At 39.8% G+C, this 13,777-nt stretch overlaps 1 protein-coding gene across 1 annotated transcript; it reads right to left on the reverse strand.

Annotated features, from left to right (window-relative positions):
• Positions 1-321: 321 nt before the first annotated feature.
• On the reverse strand, positions 322-13,295 carry LOC138009080 (QRFP-like peptide receptor). Its single transcript, XM_068856385.1, has 2 exons — positions 13,241-13,295; positions 322-4,588 (listed from the first exon to the last, which is right to left on the reverse strand). Exon 2 carries the CDS (start codon positions 4,570-4,572, stop codon positions 3,406-3,408), a length of 1,167 nt encoding a protein of 388 aa, XP_068712486.1. The 5' UTR covers positions 4,573-4,588; positions 13,241-13,295; the 3' UTR covers positions 322-3,405.
• Positions 13,296-13,777: the final 482 nt, after the last annotated feature.

Below are 13,777 nucleotides of genomic sequence, written 5' to 3' on the forward strand. Positions count from 1 at the left end.
ATCTAGAGCATATGACTGCTAAGAGGGAGAGAGAGAGAGAGGGGGGGAGGGGGGAATAGTCACCCTTTTTCCCTCCGCTGGATCCGCCCCTGGTTAGGATTAGAAAACATGAACGTTACTCGCTGAGATCAACACAAGATCTTCTTCTCATGATGGCCACCCACCGTGAAAACAAAGAAAACTCTGGGAGACAGAGCGTATGTCTCCGCAGCACCTTCAGTTTGGAACACTCCACCAAGCCATACTAAGTCAGAACAATCGATTGTTAAATTGAAGGGATTTTTGAAAACCTTTCTTTTTAAACAAGCCTTTGCGTGTCTTAATTAACTTTATTATATTTTACATAATAATAATAACATTTTCACATATTTTATAGATATTTCACTTGATCACAGTTCTACTTTAACTAACTTATATTATATGATATTCGGAATTTTATTATAGCACACGTTGTTTATCTGTAATTTATCTTATTTTATTGTTTACTTGTTTTTATAGGCGCATTTGATTATATTTAGATAGAACGTGCGCCTGTTATAAATGTTACATATTATTTCTTGAATTAACCAACTATACAATTTTGTCCCATTCCAATAAAATAAATTTCAAATATACTAAATATATCCGCAATCTAGAATACAAGAAAGGTCGCCACTATATAGGCCACTATATAGGCCTAGTTGTCTCCCCCACACATCCCACTTGTTGAAAGATGTTTAAAAATTCAGATGAAAATTAAGGTTAAAAGACAACGTAGGTATCGATAATAGCCATTAATTAATACAAATCAAAACCAAGTGTGAAAGAGGTTAAAATTCAGTTCCCATTCGCTACTGCCAAACCTTGAATTTCGAAAAAGGAATTGGGGGGAGACTTAAACTACCAAAATTTGTTAGCTAAATAATAGACACCTCATGCCAACAGTCCAGATAATGTTTTCCTAATAAGGGATCCGCTTTCCCCAAAACTGTCTTTTGCATCTCCTTTGCTGTTTATTGTACCTATCTCGTGTGCTATTAATTCTAGCTATTAAGGATAGGTATAGTGAAAGTTGGGTCAACAAATAGACTGGTGTTCTTTTCACTCTTTCTTCACCCCTTTGTCCCATCGTGTAGCCATCATTTCAACAGTCCAGATAAGATCTTTCTAATAAGGACTTCACTTTCCCGCAGTACTGTCTTTTGCATCTCGTGTGCTATTAATTCTATTTCTTTATCGTTATCGCTATCAAATATTCGTTTCATATTGACTTTCAATTCCTTCATTCCTCCTCCGAGACATCCAATAACCATTGCAACCACGTTAACAGTATATCCTTCTCGTCGTTCTCGTAATTCGAAGCATAACTGTTGATACTTTCTGATCTTTTCCTCTCGTTTGGCTTCCTTGTTTGATTCGTTCGCGCACGACATATCAATAAACAGTATCGTTTTCTTTAATGTGTCTCCTAATATGAGATATGATCTTCTCACAATACAGTTCGTTCTCAATCGATGTTCCCAGTACCAATATCACTTGTTTCCATCGTTTTCGATTTTTTTTCCTCGTTCCCAATTCCCTGCATACTACTTCGTCTCTTCAGGAAGCAGTCCATTTTCAATAGCCCATTTCATTGCTAGCACTTTCAGAGTGTTGTCGTGTCGTTTGACATACTCTGATCCTGCTAGCTTCTTGCATCCAGACAGGAGGTGTTGAGCTGTTTCTCTGTGCTCCCCGCGTAGCCGGTATTTGTCATCATCCACCAATAGCCTGGTCTTCTTCCCCGCTTTTGTTTCTATCATCTGTTCCTGTAATGTGAATATCGACGATGTTTTCCTGGGGTCAGTGTTACATTTTAACCACCCGAAGTCGTCTTCCCCATATGTTTTGGAGCTCCTTCTCTGCAAGACTTTGTTGTTTATTTCTTTTTTGTCCTTCGCTCAAAATCTTTTTCAGCTTCTTCCATCCTAAATTACATTCGGTATATCTTTCTTCACCAATTGTTATACTTCCTTCACCAAATGACACTATCGCATTTACATTCCTCATTGCTTTTTTCGCTTCTCCGCTCCATTGATGTCTGTTCCTTGCGGATTTCGTTTTTCCATGCTACCACTATCCATTCGTTTGTTGCTGTAGCCATGTAGCATGCCACCCTCGTTTTCATTTTATCATAAACTTCCTTAAAACGTTTCAATCCTCTGCCGCTTTTGTTTCTCTTTGAATACAATCTCTCATCACTTGATTGTCTTCCATGAAATCCTTCTCTCCGTAATTTACCCAAATTTTCACTCTTATCCAGTTCGTCCAATTCACCTTTTCCTAAATTAAATACATTCATCACATAACCAGGTATTACTCGGCAATTAATTGCTTTCATCAAGTTTTGATCATTCAAGTTCAGTCCAGTTTGGTGATCCAACTTCTTTCTTATTTTCCATGACTCGTTTTACTTCAATTTTGTCTGCTTGTTCACATCCAAGAAATTTGTAGATCTCATTTTTGTTTGCGTCAAACGCCTCCATTTTTTCCTCTGAAATAGCCAATCCTATGATTATGATTATTATTATTATCATTATGATTATTATTATTATTATTATTATTATTATTATTATCACTATCATTATTATTATTATTATTTTTATTATTATCATTATTATTATTATTATTACTATTATTATTATTATTATTATTATTATTACTATTATTGTTATCATCATCATCATTATTCAATTTTAAGCTAGCGATCTAACCCTCTGAAGTTCAATTGGTTATTTTTGACCGTGAGTAATGACAGACAGTGAAATCAAAAACTTACACTCAAAGAAAACAGCCTTTGCATGAAAATCAAAGATCAAAACTTTGCCAATCAGGTGTTAAGCAAACACTCTTTTAAAATCTGACGGAAAAAAAGGAAGTGATTTTTCTTATCAAAGAAACACTTTGAACTAAGTATAGTTAGTTGGACACGTCGTTACCTGACCCTCTCACGGTCTTTTAGTTAATACTGTTAAACATTGAATCAATGTAATGAAAAAAACTAACTATGGAAACTATGTGAATAAAAATCAACAACAAATTTGAAAAAAAAAGAAAATTATATGAATGAAAATGCCTTAGCTTTGGTTCTACTCAGAGTAGAGTACCTTCGGCTGATATCTAGAGCAGGAAAACATTTTTCTTCATTATTTGGCTGGCTATGTCACATTTTTGTTGACTCTTACATTTTGGGAAATTTCCACAGAAAAATTGTTGCTTTTAGGCAAGATTATAACCCAGAGAAGTCTAGTTTGGCAAACATTTTTGCGATTTTTCTCAAGCTTAAATGAATATGTTTCTATAAATTTGATGGTCAAGAGATTAACCATAAGTTCCATGTCAAGAATAGCTTGCCCCGAAAACTGATGAAGAGCCGAGAAAGCGGCTTTACAGCTTTGTGTTAGAGTGCGATGATGTAAGGTACCTCGAGGTAAGAAACTCGACTTTGGATGTACCGTCTTTTGCCCCCTGAATAAAATACCCCACACCCTGCACCAATGAGGTACCACGATTTTGATCCTTCAACTGGCTCGGCTTTTTACACCAAAGTATTTGAAATATTCGTTTCGTCTCCATTCTTAGATTTTCGCTGAAGATAATAAACAGCCAAGGGTGAATTGCTGAATTCGCATGCGCAAACAAAGACAACAGCCATATCAAAATTCTGGGTATATTGTCGAAGGTATCGAAATAAAACTCTGCCATTATGTGATTTATGTGCACCGGAAGCCAACAAACCCCAAATAGAGTGACTGTTATTATCATCATCTTGATCACCCCTCGCCGTTTTTGAACTTGCTTGACAAAAGCTTTTTGTCGACGGCTAAGACTTCCAGGAGTCTCGTGTCTCCGTAGGTGGAATGCGATCAGCGAGTAGAGAGCGGCCATGATGAGAAGTGGGAGCGAGTAGGTGATGATTACTCTTACAATCATTTCGACCTTGTGTAAAAGAGTGGAGATTTCTTCATCCTCGTGCCACTCTGGTTCACATAAAGGCTCCATTTCCTCTGATAGTTCTAGTTTGAATTTGTACAACTGTCCACTACATACCACACCAGAAAACAGCCAAACGGCGACGATGGAGCGCATCACGGCTTTCTGTGACAGTGGCTCCCTCCCAATGCACACAATGGCTAGATATCTGTCAGCGGCAATGACCGTCAGCGTCCATATGGACGTGCAAATAGATACGACCAAGAAAAATGGAATCAGCTTGCAAAGCAATGTTCCAAATATTCCCGATACCCAACAGTCTCCACAAAGAAAATATGGGATCGAAAAAGCCGACGCTGTCATGACATCGACCAGATCAGCAGCAGCTGTGTTGACTAAAAGCCAGTTGAACGGATTTTTGCGGAGGTTACCGCACGTGCGCACAATATGTATGATAAGAGAGTTACCGACAAGTGCGAACAAGAAAATTATGACATAAGCACCAACTATGGCTATCTTGGTCACAGCATTGACTTCTTCTGTTGCTTCTTCGTTACCACCTTCCTCATACTCTAGGTCATAACTCGCTGTTGCGTTGGACGTGTGATTTAAGTATTCCATATCACTTCCACAGGCTCTAAAATAATAAAGGAAAGACTTTGAACAAAGTTACTTCTTTCAGTTTTCTGAGGAGGAACATTTAACTAATAGGGATTTGGTATACTTGCCGAGAGGACTAACGGACAAGCAACTTGTTTGTTGTTGTTCTTGTTGTTTTTGTTGTTGTTGTCGTAAGCTAGTCATTTACTTTACGGTGACCGTCTCTTTGATAAGTCTTTGCCGATAAAAATCAACTAAACAATTGCTATTTCGACAAATTCAACAGTTGTCGTTGTATGAATGAAAGCTGTCGAATTTCTACCCGAGTACAAATCATGCATCCTCCTGCTTCTTGACTTCCTAAATATTTTGATACCCTAAATATTTTGATTGTTTACTAGTTAGCATTCATGTTATGATTGCAGAAACTCATATGAACTAAACTAAGACGTCATGATATCTCCACTTTTGGACAAAGAAAAAAAGATAAGAATTCAAGAAAAAAAGACAAAAGAAGCTGTTCTTGAACAAAAGAAAAAAGGCTTAACAGTTTTCAGGTCGTGCACTCTTTAAGGCTTGTTAACGGTATATCAGTTCGACCAGATCAAGAAACGGTTGGACGGGTAGTACATTATCTCGAGCAGCTGCCTATAACAGACCGGGGTCGGCTTGTGGGTTGGGCGAATTGGTAGGGGTGCTGCTCTGAATTTCCTGTGAATGTGACACCAGCGGTTGGGTGCTGTTCAGATCTTGGTAACGATGTTTCCACAGCCACCGAATGCCTACTATTTCTTCGCTATGTACGGTTACCACACAGGGGTCGGCTCTTCAGACTCTCCTGTGGGTTTGGCACATTGGTAAGGGTTCTGCATGCACCGAATTTCCTATGAATGTCACACAAGCGGTTCGGTGCTGTTCAAATCTTGGTATAACGAGGTTTCCATGCAGTTGCCGAACGCCTACTATTTCCTCGCTGTGTGCGGTTATCACATACACTGACAGCACATCAAAGTAGTTTGATCCTCTTCTTGCAGACCGCTTCACTCCAGGTGCTCTCATTTGGCTTTTTTTAACCAAACATAATGATTAGGCTGTATTCTAGGGTGCGGTTTACACTTGGTTATAGTACAAGGCCTTGTTCTTCGCTGGCGGCAATGAGCTCTTGCTAAAGATTCTTCGGAGATACTGTTGCAGGTCTTGCGGTTAGCGGAAGCAGGTTGCCTGTGCGTCTGATGAATAGTCTTTGAGCAGGAGGGGAGCCAATACCATCATGCACTAGGTGTATTGCATGTGATAGTTAAATAGGGCCAAATATGGATTGAACTTTCCAACGACTGTGTTCTTCATGATACGTTCTCAGATCTTAACTGCACTCTCTTGCTTTGACGGTTGCGAGGCGAAGAGGTAATATGCTGCAAATGCTAGTTTTTAGGAAACTGTGAAAAATAGGCACACTTATATTGTGTGTTATTATACGAAATGACAATCTCTGGTATTCCATGACGGCTAAACTGCATTTCAATTTCTCAAAGCCAATTCTGGAATCTGCTACTGACTCCTGTCAAACTGTAGCAGGTCTCTTCCAAACTTTTGCCACGGCCTTAGCGGAATATTCTATGGTATAAGCGGTTCTTGAAGCTGCTCTGGCTTGTAGGAGTTACATACTTCACACCTGAGAATGAAATCTTTCAATTCAGCATTTATCCGCGGCCAGTAGGACACTTACACTGGATAGATAACCTTCGATACCCAGGTGGATGAGACTAGTGAGCCGTGTTCATCACCTCCTTTTTTAATATTCCAGAAGGTACAATAACGCGGTAAATCTTGAACAGCAAACTATTTTGAACAATAATTTCTCCTTTAAAGAAGAGTTTTTCAGCTTGAGTACGTGGTCATTCCTTCAGGACAATGGAGATAAGGACTCGGCATCGCAGGCAGGGGCTCTTCTTAAGTCATTACTGCGTGAATCGAAGATGAGCAAATCATGAACGACGGAGAAAAGTTTCCTCAGCTCATTGCAATACTCTCTCATTGGTACGGGTCGTCCTCATTGCTTCCGGCATAGGATCAGACATAATAACTTTCTCTCCCATTAATGTTAGATCGCTGAAGGCTAAATAGCATTTGCTAGGGACGCTTAGGAGAAGGGGCAAGGTCTTTTTGCAGATAGCTTCTGGAGCTTGATGATTTGTTTTGACCTGAAAAATCATAGATATGTATAGATATGAATCAAACCTCTAACATTGAAAACACTACGGGGAGAGGTTCTTTCTAAAATTGAGCGTAGCGACCCTTATCATTCGGGTCAGAGCCATGGAGGCAAATTCAACTTCTGACTTCCTTGGAGTGGGATGGGCCAAAATCCAGTAAGCTAGTCATCTGTTACTGCTTGAGTGATGTCACAAAACTTGAGCACTGCAGTTTCACATTCGAGACCCTTGATGTTCTGTGCAGCACTATTGCAAACTGGAAGCCGGCACCGCTCGGCGTCTCTAGAAGGAGCAAGGATGGCACAGTCGGTTAGTGCGCGGCCTTGGTGCAAGAGGTCCTGAGTTCGATTCCCGGATCTCGCATCCTTGCTTCGACTTCTTTCCTTTCCGTGTAGCTAAGTAGCTTTAAATACCCATAAAACGGAGCACTGATGGAGAGGGGGGAAAAAAATGAGCGCACCGTCGACCTCAGGTTTGTCAGTTGAATTACTGTTACGAGTTATCGACGTTAAATATAGTTGCTTTACTTTACTTTACTTTCTAGCTTAAAAACGACAGAGAAATTCCGATACACAGGACAGCTGTGGAAGAAACTTTGCAAGGTAATTGTCAATGCTAAGGGATCTTTTAACGATGTCATATCTGATGGAGTAAGCATGTCTTTACTGGCACGGACCGTGCTCATATGCAGTTTGCAAATGACCCACTAAATGTACTTCTGACACGAGGAGCTTGAATTTATGAGAATGAAGAGTCAGCTTTAACTTTCGGCACCTTTCCAGGAATGCGGTTAAATTCTCACAATCATCAATGACTGCATCGGTCACCGTATCTCCAAAACCGCACACAAGAAAACACCGCAATAACTTCCACTCTCCTGAGACTTTCGATTTCTTCCTATAATTTCCACTGACGTACCTCGCGCAGAGAAGAAAAACTCAATGGTACCCTCAACCGTCAGCGAAATCTAGAAAATGGGGTATTCAGTGTAGTGTAATAACTGGAAATCTCCGAAAGCTTAACCTGCAAAATCCACTGAAAACTTTTGCCTAGGTGAGAAGGGATCTTTGGAATCCAGCCATACACGAATTGAGTAATCTTTTTTGCGGCACAGTTAAAACACTTGATCCGCACTGAATCAGATGGCTTGCAGGTGGAAACAACACCCGCATATAAGAACACTCTTTTTCAGGTTTAAGGCTGATCGTGTTCTTATTTGAGCTTATTTGTGCTTAGGGAGAAATCAGCCTGAAAGTGTTTTTAAAATGTTCTTAAAGTTCCTTTCAGAAATACTTCAAATTATATATTACTAGAGGTTTAATTAACAACAATGCTGTTTTGAAATAGATTTTATAGTTTGTAAATGGTCCTGAACACCGTAGTACTTTGATAGAAGTTACTGTACTGTATTTTTTCCTTATCCTAATACCCTTTTCCCTTTATATTAAGAACATGTTTTATTTATCAGGCTGAATTTGTTCTTATTTGTATGGTGCTTTATTGGCCAAATTTCAGCCTGATGTTCTTAAATCACTTGTTCTTATATGCGGGTGTTTATTGTATCTGGTCATTATCCAACTTCTCTCGCACTTCCTTCATGGCTTCCCTCTCTGGGCAGGCGCACTCTACATGGATCATAATGTATCGCATTCAGGACTTGCATCCTTATCCAACATGATACTGCATCCTCCAGGTGAAGCAAGACCTTGAAACACAGGTTTGTGTTTCGTGGAGTGGATATCGTCCTGAATAGAAGCGTCACCTGCCATCTCTGAAGTTCGTGTAGGAGCAACTTGACTTGAATTGATAGTTTTATTGGCCTCATCTCAGACGAAATCACGCTTACAAAAGAGCTTTATTCAAATCCGGCAATCTTTTACACCAAGAATCAAACAGTCGCGAACAAGCGATTTGCGGAAAGTTCCATAACCACTGAGTTCTCAGACAACTTCATCAATGCTGTTATGCAACCATTGAGCGACTTGCTCACTTTTGTACGTTTCGGTTGGAGCAGGAAACGAAGCACGTAAGGATTTGCTGGAAACTGACCGTCCCATTTAAAAGTTTCCGTCCTTGCAAGCAACAGTTAAAAGACAGCCGGGCAACACGAACTTTATCCACCTTCCTATGATTGCCAGCTACCCGTTCATAATATTTTCCACTCTTCGCGAAACAGTTTCCAGTTCTCTCACTAGATAAATTCAACGACCAGGGAACTTTGGCTGCGCGGTCGTCGAGAGAACGGCCATTCAGAAAAGAACTGAACCAAGACTATAAGTTATAAGCTCTCAGCTACCAACTGCGAACAAATCGTAAAACCTTTCAGGAAACGCCGTACCCACATTCGACTCTGTAAATACCAGCGGGGTTAATATCTCGCTTCTGACACCAAGTCAGTTATGATTTCCAAGACTCAGAACAACAACCGGCCGGCTGGTCGGTCAAAGTCACATGATAAACATATCACGTGGAACACCAAACTGTGAAATCATAACTGTTTCGTTTTACACTACATAACAAGTCAGCATCTGAGTACAATTATAAAATCGACAAAATGGTCCTTTTCCTGATTCTCGATGCACGGCGCGCTTCGTTGGTAATCTTTTTGACGGTACTCTGGCTTGCAGCGGGAACTTTATATTATTTAACAAATCACAATTCTCCCAGTTTTATCAAGGGAATGAGCCATTGTACCCAATTTGTAGACTACCTAACAGGACTGAAAAAGTTAACGTCTATTGACAAAATTGTGGCAGTCATTTCTTTCGTGTTTTGATTGCTTGTATACACAAATGTCTTGTAACAGAGTTAATGACATGGCTGAGCAATCATGACTGCTTTTGTCTAAATCTGCATGAAGGGAGGACGTCTTGTTAGCCGTAACGTCAGATGATGTTTCAATATATCGTTAAAATCTTAAAGGTTGTGGTCCCTCCTTAGAACTGTAGCAGTTTTGAGATTTCTTGCTAAGACCTATTTCAAAGCCCTCCATACTATGGCGTTTGAAAAACGTCACTCCAAAACCTTGTACAATACAGGCGAACTATCCCGTAATCGGTTGGGAACGAACGTGTTGCTCGTGTTGTCGTCAAATTTAAACTTAAAATTTGGTGATTTCGCGTTGTTGTTTTGTGGAGCACGTCAACGAAACGCACGGAAATTCTTGCTGCACGATTATTTTTCCTTTTTTAACCAAGATTCTTGCTTCGTGGCGTTGTTGTTGCCGCAGCCGTCGCTTAGCCTTAAACTCCCTTGACGTTAGTGAGCGGAGGAGACGACTGAAATTCAAGCTAGGCGGGAAGTCGACGGGCGAGCGTTCTGCTCAATTGTCAGTGTATGCAGTGACACGTGACGTTTTTGGAAGTGAGCTGTTTTCCCTTTTAACTTGTCTTCTCGCAACCACATTTATATTGATAAGTATCTTTTCTTCATTAGGTTTCTTATGAACATTACTGGCCACAAGATTCTTCCTTCACACTCCATATTGAGAACGTTATATTGACATTTTTATTTGAGAAATGTAATGCCTTTGCGGGCCCGCGCGCGCACCGGTGGCTCAGTTGGTTGAGCACCGGGCTGTCACGCGGGAGGTCGTGAGTTCAACTCCGGCCGGACCAACACTCAGGGTCTTTAAATAACTAAGGAGAAAGTGCTTCCTTTGTAATTACATCTGCAAATGGTTAGACTCTCTAGTCTTCTCGGATAAGGACGATAAGCCGGAGGTCCCGTCTCATAACCCTTCAATGTTCATAATCCCGTGGGACGTAAAAGAACCCGCACACTTGTCGCAAAGAGCAGGGCATGTAGTTCCCGGTGTTGTGGTCTGTCTTCTGTGGTGTATCATGGTTGGGAGGGTAAATGCTCGGAGATATTAGCTACACCAAGCTACTCTAAAAATCCGAGGGTAAATAAAGGTGTATGATATGTATGATATATGATCCCGCGCGCCCGCAAAGGCATTGCTGACGCTATGTTTCGCGAAAGAATTTTTTTAAAAAAATCCTTTTTGGGATTTTCGCTGAAGTCGATGAATCGTTGTCTCGATTATTTGGAGGGTTCAAGGTTTAAATATTTTTCTCTGGATTATCGCCCGAACACTCCAAGCTCGACAACTCGCGTGCCGTCGTCCCATTTTTTGCCTTAATGCGACATTGCTGAATATACTAATAAATTTACTTTCAAAAACTGTTTTGTAACCAGGTGGAACCATGGTAAAATATGAAAATGTTACACTGGTTAAAAAATATTATTGAAAAAAGATCTTGAAATCCCAACGTTTCGGTTACTAACATAAGCCTTCTTCAGGGGTAATAAAATATATAACGAAGTGGCAAGTGTATTTAAAGTCGTGTAGATGCTAATAAAAAAAAGAATATATTATAAAATCAGTTCTTGTCCAATAACGCCAAGGCCCGGTACTCTTGGGGCAGGTACATGTCATCATCGCGGTTGAGCGGACTTTTTGCATGTGTTAATTTCCCATGCCTCTTAGAGGCGTCGGGTTCGCCAACCGGGACTGATACGTAATATTATAGACGATTCCCACGAGATAGTGTGGCCAAACTGTAAAGAATGTTCGGCGAGTGCAGATTTCTTGGGTTTTCTTGTTCGACCGCCTTTTGGTGTTCTCTGTTCACTGCAGAGTTTGTCGCAATCTTTGCAAGGAATGGAATAAATTACCCCGCGCGTTTGATCTTTTGGAACGGGATCTTTCGGCTTGGGAAAAAAGTTACCAATGGTCTGGTGTGGTTTTAAGGCGACTTTGATATTATAAGTGTTCAAAACCCGCTTGATCGTCTCCGTTGTTCCTTTAACATAGGGTAGGACGCAGAAACTCTTCACGTCTTCCGGCGCGACTGCTATAGACTGCTGAGGTGACCGCGTTATATATTTTATTAACCCTGAAGAAGGCTTATGTTAGTAGCCGAAACGTTGGGATTTCAAGATCTTTTTTCAATAATTTTTTTTAACCAGTGTAACATTTTCATATTTCACCAAATTTAGTTTCTTTTTCATAACTGCAATTTTTTGGAAATATATGTAAAAAACTACAGTCACTAGGCAGGTCTACAAACTATTATATCGGTCACAAAAGCGATTCAAATATTGGCTACACAAGTAGAGGTGCTTCCCAAACAAAAAGTGCTCAACAAACACCTTTGGGTTGACAGATTTATTTCTCAGCTGTCAACTTTGAGTTGCCACACTATGTCTGTTTGGGTGCGTTGAACCGTCTAGCGATCTTATTTCAGGCGAACAACGTTTCTGGTGGCTTTTCTGACATAGTCAGAATTCAATTAAAAAGAAATACCAAAATAGCTTAATACTTGCCCATCTTTACATTTATCTGTTTTTCAACTTTTTTGCTCCACTATTCGAATACGCTCAAAGGTCTTTTTAGATTAAAGGCACTGGTTGAAAACAGAAACTCTATTAAAAAAACAGTTAGTAAATTGTCGTTTTCGTATTGTCTCTTTTTCGGTTGTTTTAATGTCTCACACCATAAATTCTGGGCGCGCGCTCACATCCCAAACTGTTAACCGCTATAGAAAATTGCCCTAGGTCTTACGCATCAACTTCACACAACAAGTGACAAGACAGGACTACTACTAAAGCTTTAAGCAAAAATGTCGATCAAGTCAAAAGCTTAGACTGACTGCTATTTTTCTCGAATCTTTTAAGTCGGTCTTCAAACTCTCCGGAACGTTTCGACGAAACTGTGTGGACGGTTTCTTAATGCCGACTCTACAGTACCACATTTGATAATAAAATGAATACACTTAGTAAGTGTATTCATCTCATTTATCAACATATTCCTCCAACCTAATTGGTCCAAGTTTTGTTGGCCTAACATTTGAGACCATTAAATTAAATTGAAAAGATGCGCAGGCAATCATGACTGATTCCAATGAAGCTGTTTTTCATTGTCAATCTAGAAAAACTGGCACTGAGCATGCAGTATTCCAGTAATATGTTACTGCCGACAAAAGTGAATTAAAAGATTAAAAAGTCACTGATCTGAGAAGGCTGATAGCTACTGAAAGAAAAGAACACGTCAAGAATTATGTCTTAAGGAAGATCTGATCGAATGCAAAACTGCAGCTGCATCGAAGCAGTGGCAGCTGACTCCACTGACTTAGTTTATTTTCAGTCTTTCTCAGGACGTCTCAGCTTGTTCTCGTCGTTGTATGAAACACAATCGACTGCATCGGCTGAATTTCTTAAAGTCCCTATCAGGCGAAAAAGACTGCGATTAGGAAAACTGGGACAGGAAGAAATAGTAGCCTCCGCCTTGGAGTTGCCGAGCTTGACTTGCAACCGTTAAATGCACGAAAATTCCGACTGAATTGCGACAAGAAAAAAGATGCTTGGAAATAAATTAGTAAATTATTGAATTAACAAATATTGCGTACGTAATAACGAAACTAAAAGGGGAAAAAAAGGACAAACTGAATCCGTTGAAGCATTTTTCTCACCTCTGTTAATAATGAGTCGAATCTACCTTCGCTGCAATACTGAGTCACTGCCAACTGATAAGGCCTTTTGAATGTTTGTCGTATGTAAACCTCATCATTTATTCAACGGCAGTGTTAATGTATGTATTTTGTGGTGACAAATCTCAATAAACTAAACTAAACTTAATTCTGATGTTTTTTTCTTTCTTCCGCTAGAGCGGTTATAGATCGTTAAGAAGATTATAAATACAATTGGCAGGTTAGCTGAATTAGTCCGTCAGTGTTAAAAGAATGTAAACTTCTAAAGAAAGGTTCGTCGAGACGATTCGTCGAGGTGAACAATAAGACTAAACGGAGACGGGAAGCTCGTGATTGTCGCGTGGATCTCTAGTTTCGGGTAATTTTTCAATTAACACTACTATAACAACCACATCAAATAAGAAAAATAATTACTTTCTAAGTTCGTTAAGAAGAGATCAAATTTCCTGCGATCTCCTTAACTTGCTGGGAAAATAAGAATGAAAGTCATTTATCGGTGTCCTCACATAGAGCAAATCT

Source organism: Montipora foliosa, chromosome 6, assembly GCF_036669935.1.
Source record: "Montipora foliosa isolate CH-2021 chromosome 6, ASM3666993v2, whole genome shotgun sequence".
Taxonomy (NCBI): domain Eukaryota; kingdom Metazoa; phylum Cnidaria; class Anthozoa; order Scleractinia; family Acroporidae; genus Montipora; species Montipora foliosa.

What these genes read in the sequence shown, in the direction of transcription:
- LOC138009080 (XM_068856385.1), bottom strand. Translation starts at nt 4,572, where the DNA reads ATGGAATACTTAAATCACACGTCCAACGCAACAGCGAGTTATGACCTA.